Genomic DNA, 17,357 nt, shown 5'->3' on the forward strand with positions numbered 1-17,357 from the left:
GCCTTTGTGCAAAGCGTGTTAAGGCAAATTAAATATCACACATGCTTAAAATCTCATTCTGCAGAAGTGGCCTTTTCCAGATCTTGTGAAAACACTCCCTCCTCAGACGCCAACCCTTGCAGCCCACCCTCGACGAAGCTCCCGGCCTGCGGACCCACCTCTTTCTTGTCATGTGCAGGAACATGATTGAAGTATTCACAGGCCTGCCAGAACAAAATGTTTTCTTCGCTGAATTCCTTCCTTAGGAAATCCTAAGAAAGACAGTGGGGGTGAGCGGGTGGGGGGCACGTGCCGGCCCTCCCCTCAGCGCTGGCCTGGCCTCTCCCACCATCCTCTCGTGCCGACTTCTGCCCTCGCACAGTCGGCAGCACTTCCCGCAACAGACTGGAGGGCCTCGAGAGGAAACTGGGGAGCCCTGGGCACTTTGAGGACCACGCCTCTGGTCCATAGCGACCTTCCGGGGAGCCACGTGTGTCTCTATGGCTGGACCTAGCTACACACGTGGCTTCCAAGCATTCAGATACCCCCACGCCCCTTGCTGCAGACGTCTCAGGCAGGGAGGGGACACCCCAGACCCTGGGGGTCTCGGGGGAGGAGGGCAGAGCAGGAGGGCAGGTGGGCCGGCTTCCTGCATCCAGCCCGCTTTGGGCCAGAATGAGGGGACACATGCAGGAAGGAGGGTGTTCAGGGCCCGCAGGGAGGTGAACTCTCTGGGGTCTGAGGCAACCGGCCGAACCCTGGGTGATGGGTCCCACCCACGCAGCCTCAGCAAAGAGTGCTGACGCCCCTACTCACGGAGAAGTAGCGAACACCGACGGGGTCCTGCAGCAGACGCTCAAATGACACGGCCCAGCTGGCGACCCTCCTCTCCCGCAGGCGCCGGCAGCTCTGCACACTGGGGAGACTGGCATTGCTGCTGAGGCTGTTGTTGCTGACACAGTCCTTCAGGTCGGCGCCCGTCAACTCTGCGAGACCAGCACAGGCGCACCTGCACCCCTGCCCTCTCCTGCCCAGACGCTCCCCACCTGGGTGACCACGGCACCCGCACCAGCTCTGTTCTCCACAACACTCACTCGGTCAGCAACATGCCCCGCACCTGCACACTGGACCCACACGGAGGTGCAGAGCGGGCGTGGCCCCAGGGGCTGCACACTGCCCTCTCACACCTGCACCCTCAACAGCGCAACTGTGAGTGACATAAGGTGCACACACGCCAGGGCACGAGAACGGCAATCAAACACGTGCAGGCAGACCTGAAGGATGCACCATGGAGCAAAAGCTGGGAGGGGATGTGCCAAGTCCACCAGGTGAGGTCCTGGTCAGACGCAGGGCTCCTGCAGCAGAGCCTGACCAGCAGATGCTTGCCACAGCACACCGCTGCCGCTCAAAGAAAACCCTGGAGTTTTCACAACGTCCAGATTTGCGTGTTCAGTTTCATGTCACTTGACATCTCACTGACTGGTGATACCAAGCGGAAGGTGCCCAGGAAGCCCCCATCCATCCCCTTGGTCCCCCTTGGAGCAGCCTCGCACACTCTGCCACAGCAAGTGCCCCTCCTACAGGCAAGGTGCGTTCCGCAGGGAGCTGTCCTAAACGTGGGCAAGCCCAGCCCTGAGCCATGTCCAGTAGCCACAGGCACCAGGCGGCAGACACCACCGCACTGCGTTTCTGGGAGGCCTGGGCTGCAGCGCAGCGACGCCCACTAACTCAGGAACCCTCCTCGGTATTCTCACAGTCCAGCGAAACGTTGTCCTTCACACATGGCTCCTCATCTGTTCTGAACAGCAAGTCTGGATGCAGGACAGGCCATCTAGGCTGGCCTGCCACGCAGTCAAGGCCACCGGATGAATTCCTTGGGATTAGTTAATGGACTTCAGCTCCAAGGCCACACTGACATGCCCTCGCTGGGGAGGACAGGCCAGAGGTGGGAGGAGGAGCGGGACGTGGGGAAAGCAGGGGCGGCAGTGACGCCAACCTCTGAACTGTCCTCTGCAGCCCCAGGGAGAACACCTGCCACGCCTGCAGCCCGCTGGGCACTCAGCCCAGGGCCTGGGGGCCTGAGAAGACCATGCCGTGGATGCAGTTCAGAGGAAACAACTCCAGGGCAGGAGCAAAGCCGGGGTTTGTCAGCGAAGCTCAACCAACAGCGAGATGAGAAAAGAAAAGAAAAAGTCAAAGAGGAGTCATGTAATTTATACTGCTACAGAAAAGGCTCAAAAGAAGTTATGAAATAGGATCAGCATTCACACAATTTTAGTTTTTTTAACCACCATGTTGTCTGTGCTATTTTTGAGATAAATATCCATGTAGCATTGGCCACCGGAGCTCCCAAGGACACGAGGGAAGGCCTGCGGCAGGGACGTGGCACGTGAGCCGGGCTCACCACAAGGGACACTGTGGCAGGGTGGCGCCGTCAGTGTTGGCGGCGAGGGCGAGCAGGCTGTGGCTGTGCTCCACTCTCTGCCTCACTCCAAGGGTCCCAACGCCAAGGCTCCCACGCGGAGGCTCTGCCCGCACACGTGTGCACAAGCACATGCACTGGCTTCAGCTCACTCGCACACCACCCTTCTCTGGGGCTGGGGTCCTGGCAGGGCTGGCCCACTACGTGCGGCCCGTGTCCAGCAAATGCAGGTGTGATCTCCCAAACTTCCTAACGGATGTGGTATCAGTAAGGACAGGCTGTGTGTGCCCACGCCTGTGCCGGACTGCACGTGGACAGCTGGAGGCACAAAGCAGGCAGGGCCAGGAGGCAGGCCAGCTCCACCGGCCACGGCACATGCCACGACCCCTGGGGCCAGCAGGAGGGCCAGGTCCTGGGGAACAGTCCACATCTGAGGTACTCAAGCTGGATTCCGTCCTTCCAAGGCCCTGAAGCCAACCCACATGACCCAGCAACTTGGATGCAAAGGATGGACTCAGAGAGGGAGCGCCTGGGAGACGAAATACCCGGCTGGGAAGAGCCCTGAAGGGAAGGCAGGGTGCCCAGTCGGACAAGACCCAGCTACGGTGCTGCGCTGGCATCTGAGTCTGCACGAGCAGAGCCACAAGCTCAGACGGAGGACGGTGCAAAGCTGCGGGGGACGGTGGGCTCCCCCACACTGCGGACTCGCTCCTTTCCCCATAAGGACACCTAGGGGCAGGGAGAGGAGACGGGAGAGCAGCTGGCTGCTCAGCAGGCAAAGAAAGACTCCTGGACAAGTGGACACAGGCCCGGCCTCATGGCGGTTTACGAAGGTGGATCACGTTAGACCTGGCTGGCCAAGGGCAGAGCTCAGCAAGGCCGTGCACGGAAGCCCAGCCTGCGTGCTGGGGGAGCAGCAGCCGATAGCCGGGGGCCGTTCATTCAGGGTAACAGAAGCAATGTCCCCACACCCCAGTCAGCATTTAAGCCAGAGGCACTCGCAGGGCATCCAAAGATGAAGGCTTCAGACTGCTGGCCAGGGGGCATGACAGAGGGGCAGCCTGGACTGCACGCCCAGGGACAGAAATGACACTAGCACCCTGCCACAGGAACCCTGCCGTGTACATCCTGACCTGTGGGCACAGACTACTTTTTAAACAAAATAAGATTGGCAAAAACCACACAAAGGACTAGGGGTCAGGGGTGTCCAGGCTCTACCGGGCTCCATGAGCACCAACCCAGGAAGAGAAGTGACCAGAACCCAAAAGACAAAGGCCCTGGAGGAGGACTGGAGCTCACACACTGAGGGCATGTGGCCTGCGGCAGCTCAGCTTCCCCAGTAGAATGGGGGTGATGGCATCGCCCGCTTTCTCTATTCTGTGCTGATCAAAGAGGTAACCCTCACAAAATGCACTGTTTTTAAAACCCTCTGTGCTGTGTGAGTGGCCCGACACTTTCTCTCCAGCCTGCTTCCCTTAGACCATAAAGGTTGAACTGAGAATAGAGGCGGGCACAGAGTGCCAGGAAGAGCCCCCTGTCCCAGGGTGCACGTGTGCAGAACTGTGTGGCAGAAGAAACTGATACATGATTTCCACCAGGTCCCAGAGGCCAGCGCTCCAGGAGCAGAGCACAGGTAGCACCAGTCACCTAGGCAGTGGGGTGTCACCCAGACAAGAGTTCCACAAGGAGCTTGGTGTTCACCACAGGCTCCTCTGGCTCCCCTGGAGGGTGAGCTGGAGGGTGAGCTAGGGGCTGCCCAGGCACAGGCCCAGCTGAGGTGCTGGGGACCTGGACAGGAAGGCAGGGGAAGCGTGGGGGTGGGCTGGCCCACCGGAGGGCAGCTGAGCCTCTACTGGAGAACTGCGGTCCTTCCCCGTTGCCTGCCGGAGCTCAGCACCCATCACTTCCTCATCTGTCCGGGCTCCTGTCCTCGCTCCTCAACACGAGTACAGCTAGCTGGGGTGTGCTGGCCATAGCCCAGTGCTGAGTGCATGATGTGCTGTTTGGGAATGAGTGAACACAGGCCGATTCATACCGAGGTCAAAGAGAACCCCATCTTGACTCACCTCACTTTCATGAGATTTGGCAAATACTAGTATCTGTCTATGACTCACAAATCAATACTGACACTTTGCAAGCTTAACTGAGAAAGAAGGTAACATTTTTGAAAAAGCAAACTACTCATCACCTGGTGTACTGGGCTTCACGTTCACCAAGGGACCCCACAGTGTGGAACACGCAGGGACGCTTGAGTGCAACTATCCTTGCCCTTGGGGTCTCCCGAGCTCAGATATGGTGCAAGAGGGGTGCAGGCAGCATCCTGTTCGAGGGTGCAGACACACGAGGCTGGGCACCTGCCCAGGTGAGCAGTCACTGAGCTGCACAACCACAACCAGGACCAGGAGGGCTGGGGAGGGCTGCGGAGCCCTGGCAGGTGCCCCCAGTGCTGCTGGAGGGCAGAGCAGGCACTGGCTCACCGGGCAACCACTTCTATAAATCCCCCTGATGTGAGAGTTCGACAGGGCACCGGCCTCAAGTCCAGCATCACAGCCTCAGGGGAGACGGTCAGAAGGGAGCCGGGCAAGAGCCTGGCCACTTTGTGCTGACAGCGCCTCTCCAGGATCCCACACACGCGTGGAGTGCAAAGTCAGAGAGAGTTACCACCCCAATGAAAAGATTCCTGCAGAGCTCCTGTAATCATAAGAGCTCACACTGAAATTTTTTATTCTATTTGGACAAAATGTGTACCTGTGACTTACAGAAGAATGCAAGAGCCCCGGGTAAAAGCAGAGCCCCACCACCAGCACCTACGCACCACGTGCTCGGCCACACATGCCAAGCTCCTCGCTGATACCTACTGCCATTGTGAATTCAGTCCACAACTGTCCTCATCCCTGGGAAGGGATGCAAGGCCTGGACTGGGGCACCAAGCAGCACTTGGGCACGAGGACACCAGGCTTCCCCCTCACACAAGACCAGGAGCTCTCACACCACGCCCAGTGGTACCTGCTGGGCCTGTGGGCTGAGCCAGGGAGAGGCACCGCTTGCTCTCTGAGCCAGGGAGAGCACGCCTGCATGGCACAGGCATGCTGCAGCCTCTGGTGTCTGTTACCTCTGTGGGCTTCTCTTTCTATTGGCAGTCTGGTAAAGAAATGCTCTCCTGGTAACAAAGTTTTACAGCCTGCTTCAGATCTATCAAAACCAAAAAAGCCACCACATTCATATTGGGGGTTAAACACACAGGTTACATGTTACAAATTCCAGTAACACCTTGAGATTCAAATTTATACTTAATCCTACAACTCGTGCCTTAGCCCATCACGATCTCGCCGGGGATCACCCAAACCATAACTGAAACTCCGCGAATGTTCAGATCTCAACTCCAAGCCCATCACCACACAGGTGCACCTGCAGGCCCCTGCACCAGCCAACGTGACCCCCTCCCCCACAGCAAACATACCTGAAAACTGAAGGTCAGCCTGCCCTGACAGCCATGACAAGGTGACAGACGGATGAGGGACTTTACCTGGGTAGAGCTGATAAGAGCCACTGTGATGCCATTTAACCAAATACTTCCAACCATTCACTGTAAACCACCCCTCTGAATCCATACCAGGGTCAGCCGGCACAGCCCCTGAGGCCCAGGGCAAAGACTCGGGCCACACGTGGGGACATTGCTCCTTAGCTCAGCTTCCCGGGAGGGCAAGTTACTGCAGCTTCTCCAGGGATCCAGGCAGCCGCTTGACAAAGGCAGTGCTGGCCCTTCCCGGGCTCCTGAGAGGAGGCCGAGCCGGCCACACAAAGCCTCAGAAACCTGCATGCATAATTCACACCAGGCCTCACCGCTGCCAGCCCCGCCTGAATTATTTAGGTTGGCAGAGCACAGGGACAGTGACCGTGCAGTCAGCGTACGCGCCGAGGATGGAACCCCCTTCTGCAATTTTTTCTCCATGAAATGCGCAGCAAAGAAGGAGAAAGAGGAGCACTTGGAGCTGCTCAAGGTGGGTGTGTCAAACTCATTCCTGGACGTATGCTTCCTAATATAGCTTGATCCCACCATTACAAGACCATCTTTTCCACGAGAAGGCCATGCCCACGCCCTCCTGAAGAGCATGTGTTCGCTTAGGTAGGAAGCACCTGCACCAAAGGGACACTCTCCAAGCACCATATGCGGAGTGGTGGCACAGCTCAAAGGTCAGTCTGCAGGGCCAGTGCTCCCCAGGGTGCCTCTGGTGCATCTGTCCCCACTGCCCAGGGCCCCGTCCACCCCTGTGAGGACCTCTGGGGTCTTCGAGTCAGAACTCGCCCTACAACACCGCAGGCAAGGGCATGGTGACATTCTTCTGTGAAGGGTCAGGCAAGAACCATCTCCCGTTCTCTGGGCTGAGGTCTCTGCAGTCCCACCCACTCCAGAGACGGGTGACTGTGCTCCAATCCGGCTTTACTGTCCAGAGTGGCACTGGCCTGGATCGGACCATGGCAGACGCCGACCCGCCCGCTGCCTGCCAGCTCCACAAACACAGCTCTGTGTCGGCGTCGAGAGCTGCTGAGCCGATCTCCACACTGCGGGCCTCCTTTCCTGTGGACGCGCTTCTCGGCTGCAGCTTCTGACTGCTCGCGGGGATCCAAGGTTGCCCCCTCTAGGGCTGGCCCATGCTGGCTGTGGGACCTCACACTCTGTCCCAAAGTCCCCAGAGGTCTTGTGGGTCTGGGGGGACCACACGAGTGAAGCACAAGTCACCTGTCCCAGTCGGTGCAAGAGGGACACAGAGGCAGAGTTAAGAAGCCAGGGCGGTGCCGGGGACAGCAGCCCCCACAGAGGAACTGGCCCTTGCTCAGGCAGTCTGTGCCATGCTTTCAGGGGCAACTTTGTATGCTGAGACAAGCTCTAACTTATAGCTCAGTGAGAAGAGTGGTGGAAGGAACCCGTCACCCCCACAGGCCTGCTGTGCCCACGGCTGGCACTGCTGGCCCCGTGCTTCTCAGCCCACCTCCCCACACACCCACAGGTGCAAGCATCCCAAGCTGCCTGGGAACTGCGTGTCTCTTCACCCCTGAATCCCTGTGTGCACTGCCTACGAGCTAGCACAGGATCCAGGCCAGGCCAGCGAACAGAGTCCTCCAGTCTCCCCAAGCCTCCAGTCTCCAGCTGCCTTCGTGACGGGGCTCCCAGCCCTTCTCTGTTCCAGACCTCAGGGGGAGCCAGTGATCTTTCAAGAAGGTCTCGATTTGGACTTGCCCGGTGCTTCCCTGTGATTTGGCGGGAGCACCCAGAAGCGAGGCGGAGCGAGCTCCCACCTCTCCTGGGAGGAGGCTGAGGTCAGTTTATCGCCCTGGTGGCCACTGCTCCAGCATGCGGCTAGTGGTCCCGGCTTGGGCACCCTCATTTTCTCCCCTTGTATTATAGGTCGAGCATCCTTAATTCCCAAATCTGAAATGGGAAACAATTCAAAATCCAAACTTTCTGACCATGGACATGACATCACAGCAGAAAATGTTATGCCTGACGTCATGTGACGGGTCACACTCAGACACTGATGCACTGATACACTGTATAACATCACCTCTAGGCTCATCCCCACGCTATCTTGTTATGGACATGCAAATATTCCAGATTTTAAAATTATCTGAAATCTAAAAGACTTGTGTCCCAAGTGTGAAGGCCTGCCACAGGCAACACTCAGCTCTGGGAGAGCCCCACAGAGCCCAGGCCCCAGGTCCTCCTGGCCCTGACCCTTCACACCACATCACACGTCTTGATGCCTTGGTTTTCTCATCAGGGAGAGACCAACACTCTGGGGGCTCGGAGCTGGAGTACAGAGGAGGACCCCTTACCAACATCTCGACGCAGCACCACAGCAGATCCTTCCCCTCCCCATCACACACCAGCTGGCCAGCGGGGATGTGGATCTGGACCTTGCCCGGGCTCTGCATGGAAACCTGGAGGTGTAGGGAGGGCAGTCCTGGCTGCCCAGTCCCCTGAGCTTCCCCCGGGCTCCAAGTTCACCAATTCATATCCAATCTCATCACATACTCCCCCAACATCACCCTCTGGGGCTAAGAGTACCCACTTCACTCCCCAGTTACTGACTGGGGATGCCTTTCATATCTAAAGCAGAGAGACCTTCCCCCCGAAAATCTTCCAGGAATTCTGGTGAGGGCACTGGTGTAGGCTCACCCAGGCAGAAGGAGGGCACGGGATGGAAACTGGAGCAAAGCCCACAGGCCCCAGCTCCCCGCCAGTCAGGGCAGGCCCAAGAGGTCACCCAGCTCCTCACCTGAACAAAACTCTGCCAATAATTACAGAGCCCACAGAGTAACTAAAAAGAAGTGTTTCTGAACACTACAGCACCTCTTTAGAACACAGCGTAGAAACCATAGGTCGAATTCAACCTGTCCATTTTCCAGGTGAAGCTGCTGAGGTCTTCGGAAACCCTCCGACCTGCCTGAGGTGGAGACAGTGACGGAATGGAGCAGGGCAGCCCCACACTCCCCTGGGGGCTTCACTCAGCCCTGGACCGGCCAGCCTTCACAGCCTACGGGAAGACATACGACCAGACACACTTATGAAACCTCCGCAGGCCCAGGTAGGGGACTCTATCCTGGGTCTGTCCTGAGCCAGCACCAGAGCGTCTGATCTATAACCGTCTGGCAGAGCCCAGCGGAACAAACCCTGTGCTGACGCCACACCAAGCCCTTCTGGAGAGTGAAATGGCAAGCAGATGGGCGAACGCCGTGGGCTTGGGGCCGCCAGAGTGGGCAGAGCGGGAACTGAGAAGGGTCAGTGTGGGAAGTGTCGTGCAGGGAAGTGACAGATCTGTCACTTGTCACACCACATTTTTGGGATTCCAGGCTCGGAGCCAACAACTGTGACCATGACCATGCGTGCTGGCAGACCGAGTGGCATCTGACCACAGGGCACTGGACGCACACAGAGGAGGCGGAACACTTCAAAGACGAGCCCTGACCAGATTCACTTCTGCCAGTGAACAGAAAAGAACTACGTGATTCGCTGACCAGGTGGTTCCTCTATGAAATTGACTTCTTTTGTCTCCATGAATGAAATGGCTTTGACACGGGAAGACACCCTCCTTTCATTCCCTCTCCTTGGCCACACATGAAGTTGAGCTCTGCAGGCACAACCTGCCCCATGGGGGACACCGTCCAGTGCAGAAGCCCAGGAGTCCAAATTCTAGCTCACCAGGAAGACTGACAGTGGTCTCGACCCTGCCCAGAACCAAGGGTGGCCAAGCACAGGCGACTAAGCACGCGGCATGAGACCTGCCCTTCACGGCACAACTGGCAAGAGGGAGGGGAGGTGTGTCCCCACAGGGAAGGGAGGACAGGCCACGAAGCCACCAGCCTGTGAGGGAGGGACTCCTATATCAGGGCCACTCTCAGAGGCCACAACTTTAAGATGAAAGAGGTGATGATGGGGGACAGAGACCCTCCTGCATATCTGGTCAACTCTGGCACCTTTAGCGATGGCCTTCCTGGGCCTAAATTTTCTGGGTGGTTATGACTTCGTACATTAGGTGTGAAACAAGACTGAAATGTGAGCCTCGTGCCTGTTTTCCTTTTGAGACATGGTCTTGCCATGTGGCCCAGGCTGGTCAACCTCAAGACCCTCCTGCCTCAGCCTCCCAAGTAGCTGGGACTAAAGGCCTGAGCTCCTGCACTCGGCTGTTGGCACATTTCATATGGCTCCCAATATCAAACATCAAATGTAAGTCATTTGTCCTAAATGGGGGTTCCAAAACTCTAATTGTCTGCCAGTCCTGTGTCACCTGGCCCAGGGTACTGGTGACTTTTCCCTACCCAGGTTCTGCTGCCTGAGTCTGATGGCTCCCGGAAGCCTGGCTCTCTCTCCCTACCTGTGCCTCTCGTGAGGAGCTGCAAAGCCTTGGACTCTGGAGTGGGCATCTGTGGCAGCTGCACAGGTGGGGGAGCCAGCCACTCCGTCCTTTTTCTCCCAGTGCTGGTGGGAAACATGAGAGGAGTGAGCAGCAGGCCTTATCTCCGGAACCACCGAGTGAACGTCTACCCCATGGTCAGCACTGTGCAAAGCACTGGGTTCTCCTGCCCTGTTCCCCTGGCCCAGCAGGTGGTCATCATGTGGGCTCTGAGTCCCTTGATCCTCCTTTCCAGGTGTGGGGGGGGTCACGCCACCTTCCTATGGAACATGGTCATAATGGACACTGACCCGCAGGGCTCCGTAAGGACCGAGTGGTAATAACAGCATGCTGACCTCCAGGACATGGCGGGAACGCTGCTGCTTGCTAGGCTGCGAGTGAGCTACGTGGCCTCCTGTAAAACCTGCCGTGACCACACTGAAGACGGCATCCACATGCAGAGGGCACTCAATCATGTCAGCTAACAAGCAGGTCATTTGTCCCAAACACCAGCTAGCAAGACAGAGCAAGCCTAAGGCACAACTTCAAATTACCTATGTCTTGCAGCTTTGATACACATTCAAAAAACATTTTCTCCTTTTAAAAAGTTAACACTGGGCTGGAAATACAGCTCAGTTGGTAGAGTGCTTGCCTCACAAGCACAAGGTCCTGGGTTCGATCCTCAGCACCACTATAAATAAATAAATAAATAAAAATAAAAAGTTAACTTAAATCTAAAATCTATATTGATCACTATCTAAAATCCCCAGAGAAAACCAGCTTATTAATCTGGTGCTGATCTTCCCCAGTGTCTTTTCACACTGCAACTCATCCGCTTCCAGAAGCCGGCATCAGGAGAGCCACTTCGGTCTGCACGAGGGCCCTGCCGGCTTGACTCTGGGGGCTGGAGGATAACATTGCAGGTGGACAGTGATGGCTGTTTCTCCCCTTCCAAGCTCAGAGTCCACCTGCCTACACTGGTCCTTACCCGTGGTGCAGGGTGCTAGTCACTGAGACCACGACAGTCTTGTTCCTGACTCTCACAGCAGTGCTTCCAACCTCCCACCGAGGGCCCAAGTTCACGGCCCCTGAGAATCACTCAGCCTGCCCCCTCGCTATGTGGGGACCTGCTCACCCTGCAGCGAGGCTCCCCGAGACAGGACTCAGGTTTGTCCCCCATCTGCCCCGGGGTCTACAGCAGTTTTCAGAACGAAGTAGGAACAACTGTTGAACGAACTCATGAAGACAAAAAGGAGGACTTCCTAACGCGAGCTGCACTCGCCTTCTTTATGGGACCCACGGCTCTGAGGAATGTGCTTCTTAAAACACTGGTGGGGTCGATTTGCCAATATTTTATTCAGAAATTTTCCATATTTGTTTGTAGTGAAACTGGCAGGAACTTGATTTTCTTGTGCCATCGCCATCGAGTTTTAGTCCAAGCACCAGCAAACTTGTGGAATGAGCCGAGCTCCCGGCCTTCCATGTGAGGCGAAGCTCAAGGCGTCTGCTGGTCCTCAGTGGGCCTCACCCTGCCCTCTGCCCCAAGGCCAGGCTGCACACCACGTACTTTGTCACACCATGTGCTCCTGCAGAGCAGCAGTTTTGGGGACCCTCGTCTTGTTCTGCCACGTCACCCCAAGACCCACGTATCCCATCCAGACAGGCTCGACAGTGGGGCTCCTCAAGGGGAAACCCTGGAAGAAAAGGAAAACCAAGTCGCACTAGGCTTCTGTCTGGAGCACAGGTTGGGACGGCTGCTTACTGCAATGTCGCGTGCCACAGCCGACCTGGGCAGGGAGCCTTGGAGAGGGCCTGTGCCCGCCGTGCTGCCTGCTGCCGCAGGGTCAGGTCTGCGTCCCGGGCCAGCTGACAAGCTGCTTTCCTATAAGCAGCTGACGGTCTGGGCCTCGGTGTGTCAGCATGAGGTTGCTCACAGAATTTCCTGATCTCCTCACCCGTCCTGAGGACGGTTAGTACTGTCTTTGTCTTCTCCCTGATTTTCATACTCCTAACTGCCAAAGACATAGCTTTTGGCTATGTTTTGTTCTCTTCACGTCATTCTTTCCTTTTCTTTGGAGCCTGGGGATGGAACCTGGGCATGGAACCTGGGCCTTGTGTATGCAGGCAAGTGCCTTTTCCCTAGGCCACGTCCGCTTCTCGCTGGTCCTTGTGAGACAAGGTCTCTCTAGGTTTCCCAGGCTGGCTTCACCTTGCACCTCCAGCCTCAGCCTCCTGAGGAGCTGGGGTTAGAGGTGTGGCCACAACGCCTGGCTTCCTGCCTCCTTTTGTTGAATGCTTATTTCCAGTATTCTCAAGCTTTTCCCCTAATATATACAATTAATGCTACAAAATTTTCTCTGAAAACCACTTTGGCTATATTCCACTGGTGTGGATATGAAGTGCTATGATTCCCAAGCAATTCTAATTGCACTAGAATTTCCATTTTAATTTGTCCTTGACCATGGATTACCTAGATGTGTGGGTTATAAACTTTCAAACGCATGGATCTTTTTTGATGTCTTTTTGTAGCTGGTATCTATGTAATCACACTGCTATCAAAAGATGTGATCTGCATGCTCTAAATATTCTTTAAATCTGGTAAGTGTCCCATTTGCCTTTAAACACACTGTGTTCTCCACTGGGAGGGAAGTCCGCTGCCTGCTGCTGCCTCGCAGGTGCCTGCTGCACCCCAACCCCCACCAGTGCCAGTGCCCTCCGGCACCCCTGGTCAGGTGGGGCCCCACAGGTCCCTCTGTTCTTTGCTCGGCTCTTTGCTCTGCTCATTCACTCTGGATGATTCTGTCTGATATTAATACTTCTTGAACTTGCCATCCTCCTGGATCAGCCTCCCAAAGCGCTAGGATTACATGCGTGTGCCAACACACCCAGAAGACTTCTCACCAGCTAATGAGCCTGTCTCTTGCCTGTGACCTCTGCCCTGCTGCTGACCTTGTCATCCTTTTTCAGGCCCCGTCTTAGGCTCTCTTTGACACCCACCATGCTCTCTAGGCAATGGTTTCCCCATCCCAGGTCAACTATTTTGGAATGAACTAAAACAACAATGGTAACGCTGAGAGCCATGCCTACACAGCTGTCGGCACCAGGGGTGTTTCCAAGCACCTTGCATGTATCCTCACAGGTGAGTAGGACAGTAGAATCCCATAACCCGTGTTACAGAGGCAGGGACTGAAGCATGCACCAGCAAGCAGCAGAGCTGGGGTTCCATCATCTTACTCTCTAATCTGCCCTCTGGCTTCTGCTGGTTTCCCGTGCCTTGGAGGAGCCCAGACGAGCCCTCCGCCACTGAACCACATCCTGGCTCTCCAAGTGCCTCACCTTTTCCCACACTCACAAGCACATTCCATCTCATTGGCATTTGATGACCCTCAGCCTACACCTCCAGGCAGAGACTGCAGCCGGTCTCCAGCCTCCACACAGACGGACAAGCATCTAAGACTGACAAATCAGAGGCAGAGTCCTCGTGGCTGCCACGTCCAGCTCTCCCCTGCTGGTCCTGGTCCTTGTCATTTCTGCAAACATGGTGACCTAGCAGACCCCCACTCACCTGGCATTTCCAAAAGGCTGAGACCCAACTGGGGACTCTCCTGCCTGGCCCCAGCTGCCTGTCCGACCACAGACACTCGGCCGATCTTGCCCAGGCTCCTCTGGCACTCCTGTTCCTCCCATCTCCGCACTCAGGCGGGGTTGGCCTGGCTCTCGGCTCTGCTTGTAGCTCCACTGGGCCACGCTGCCTTGCCCTCACTGTGGTTCACTCCCGTTCTTCTACTAAAACCAGCACCACCTACCACCGGCCTCTGCTTCAGTCACCCAGATGCCTGCGAGGCCTCTCCCGGACCTCTCCCGGACGTGACAGGTCCCCTTAAAGCAAGTCCTTGCAGAGTCTGGTCCACTGCTGGCTTTCCTCTCACTCCACAGCCAGAGTCTACCAGAGGGTGACACCTGGCCTGAAATATATTCAGTTCATGCTGGTTTCAGGTTTTTACAGAGGTTGTTCATCTTGAAGAGATTTTTTTTTTTTTTAACAGGAAAAAACGAATTCAAATTTAGTATTTATTCCTAGGGGACAGGCCTCAGGATTTGCAGAGGGTAAGATGGTGAGTGGCTATATAGTGAAGATTATGGATGTACCATTACACAATTTTAGAAACCCATTTGTCCTACGTCAGTGGCTGCCTGCGGCTTGTGATGACATTTCTGGTAAATGCAACACACATATATTCCAAAAGGACTATGCCCTAACCAGCTCATAGAAGCAGATGACTCCAGAGGCTGCCAGAGACTCAAAAACAGAATCCACAATCTGTAATGAGAAGCATGAGCCGGGAGTGGCCCAAGTGATCCAAAGCTCCACTCCAGGTAGCCAGGTGTAGCACAGAGTGACAGTGATCATGAAGGAAGTCCTGACCCAGCAACAGACAGGACACCAGCCAAACGAACCAGGAAGGCCAGACAGACCCACAGAAAGATCACCTGAGCAAGGTGTGGCTTCAGGTCAGCAGGGAAGACCACCATCTTTTCAATAAAGGGAGCTAACTGGGCAACTGGTGGCACATGAAAAAACGATCCTTCCCTGCCTCACACCAGGCACAGAATCCACTGCGGGAGGATCCACAGCTTATGCTTGAACGAGGAAGCAGTAAGAGTTTTACCTTTGTGCTCTTGGGAAGCCAAAGAATGCTGCAGAAGGGCACACCAGCTCTGCTTGGAGGGAGAACCCTCGGGGTTATTTAGGAACTTCTGGTCATGAAAAGAACACTCACCAAGAGAACAGAAGGTAAGCTGAAGAACAGCTTTTAACCCCAATGCAGGGCTTACCCACCTATGTGAACCGGACACAAAAATCTTTTCCAGAATTTATATTTTTTAATTTTCTACAAATCACTAAGACAGACAGTCTGCAAGAAAACTAGCAAAAGTCTTGAATGGGGGGCTTTCAATGGCCAGAGACATGTGGAAATGGACTAGTCTTCAGAGAACTGCAAATCTAAAAAGCACTTCAAGGCCCATACTCACATTTGAAGGGCCACAGTGCACACAGACAATGCCAAGACTCAGGGAGACGCGGCTCGCCCAGAATCCAGTTGCTCCACATGACCCCGTGGCTCAGCCGACCACAGAGAAAATGCCAAAGATGACCACCAAGACCCGCGCAGTGCAGAGCCACCAGGAGGTACGTGCACAGTTGACTGCTTGCGCAGTGGGCAGGGCATAAGCACAGGCGCCAACGGCCTCTCTCATGCACGCGCACACGGCCCAGGAGCCTAATGCTAAGTGAAGGAAGCCACACCCCAGAGAGCATGCAACGCATCATTTTTTTAAGTTAAAAAATAGGCGAAAACTAGCTCTGGTGTCAGCACTCAGGCCAGCAATCTGCTGAAGGAGCGGGGTCCCGGGGGCCCCTGCCTCTTGTCGGGGGCTGCAATGCAGGTGTGCTCATTGAGAGTGTGTGCACTTTGCAGTAGGTGAACTACTCTTCACTGCTTGAAGGGAAGTTCTAACAAGAATGCATCTGGAGTGTCTAAACAGGGCAGCACCATGAACACAAGAGGAGGAGAAAGGCCTTCCTAAATCAGTGTCACTTACGTGAGGTGTAATTTGCATAATGACATAAATTAAGGGTTCTAATTAGACATTTGTCATCCACGTTCCTTCCCAGATGGTATCTACACTTGACATATTCAAATTGGCCAAGACTCAGGGAGGACTGTCACTGGAAAAACCCTAGGGCTAGCCTGCTGGGGGACGTCCAGCACTGGGGACGGAGGCCGGTGCGCCCAGGCAGGGGAGTGGAGAGCAAGGCCGGGACCTGTGCCTTCATGTTACCCAGCACCTGGGAGAGCGATCACCACAGAACAAAGTCTCAGGTGAGTGACAGAAACTCAGGGGATGGAGACGCCCAGCGCAGCACAGGCTGGCGGGCAGCAGTTGTTCTGGAGTCTGTGCCTCCTGTCCTGGCCCAGAGCTGGAGGCCCTGAGGAGTCGGCCAAGGCCAGGGGCCTGAGCACCTCCTCTCCGACCACTCCAAAGTAGGTCCTCTCAGCTGATGTCCCCTGGAAGCCCCTCTCCACCTCTAACGCCAGGATCGCTGGGCAAGGACTCGACTTTCTCATGCCTAAGGCTTCGTGAAGGAGGGCTTTGTTTTGTCTTCCCTAAGAAGTCACTCACAAATTCCCTTGGAAAAGGGAGGGTGCACACTGCATCCAGGTGGGGCCTCTGGGAGGAGGTTGAGGAAAGAAGCCAGGAGGGACTCCACAGTCACTCTAGTGTTGTACAACAAAGTCCGGAAGCACTCCTGCCCCAAGAGCAGACAAGACGTCTGGAAGGGAGGGAAGGAGGGACGTGTTCACTGGCTTTATTACTCTTGAAAAAAAAAGTCTCATGATATCTACTAATAAAAACTCTCTTCAAAATCTTGTAGAACTAGAAACAAACGAAACGCCGGAGGCCTCCACACTTCACTGAGAAACCCAGCCGGATGCACTGTGGGGACCAAGCCACTGCGAGCTGAGTGCTGAGCCAGTCAAGTCCAGAAGCAAAGCATGAGGAGTGCACACACCAGGCGCAGGGCTCTGGGGAAACAAGGCTTCCACATGGCACGTTACAAAGTAACAGTCCACCTCCGCTACTTAGCAGACATTTTTGAAAAGTGTGTAATTAGGCTATACTGTTTTTCTAATGAGAAAATAATGTTAATTCACTAAATAATGCTATATACACAGCCGTGGTGCTGCTCTCAAACTTTTTACATCTCCCTTTGTCTTTCATAATTCGACAGAACGTAAAGTCACTTGCCCAAAATATCAACAACTTCAATACTCTATGTTTTAAAGATGAAAAGATGAACGTGGCTCAATTCCTCAAAATCACTCCACAATAGGAGCCACCCTGCACCACCAGGCAGCCATCTCCATGGCACACGGGCCTACAGCAGCAGGGTGCTGCACTGCAAGAGCCCGCAGGAGCCTGCCGGGAGGGTTTCACCAGCCCTGGGCGCAGAGGAAGGTACAGCCAGAACGAGATGATCCCGGAGATGAGCCCGTAGC

General features: G+C 55.4%; 1 protein-coding gene across 12 annotated transcripts in view; it reads right to left on the bottom strand.

Moving 5' to 3' along the window:
- Window positions 1-17,357, bottom strand: part of Rgs12 (regulator of G protein signaling 12) — a 97,475-nt gene that overhangs the window by 18,962 nt on the left and 61,156 nt on the right. For all 12 annotated transcript variants that reach the window (XR_007110495.1, XR_007110494.1, XM_047566327.1 and 9 more), the window contains 2 exons: window positions 796-965; window positions 159-251 (listed from right to left, as the gene is read on the bottom strand). Coding sequence is in view for 10 of the 12 variants with exons in the window: in XM_047566327.1 (XP_047422283.1) it covers window positions 159-251; window positions 796-965 (263 nt within the window). In the remaining 2 variants the exon portion in view is untranslated. The remainder of the gene's footprint in view (window positions 1-158; window positions 252-795; window positions 966-17,357) is intronic.

Source organism: Sciurus carolinensis, chromosome 10, assembly GCF_902686445.1.
Source record: "Sciurus carolinensis chromosome 10, mSciCar1.2, whole genome shotgun sequence".
Classification (NCBI taxonomy): Eukaryota; Metazoa; Chordata; class Mammalia; order Rodentia; family Sciuridae; genus Sciurus; species Sciurus carolinensis.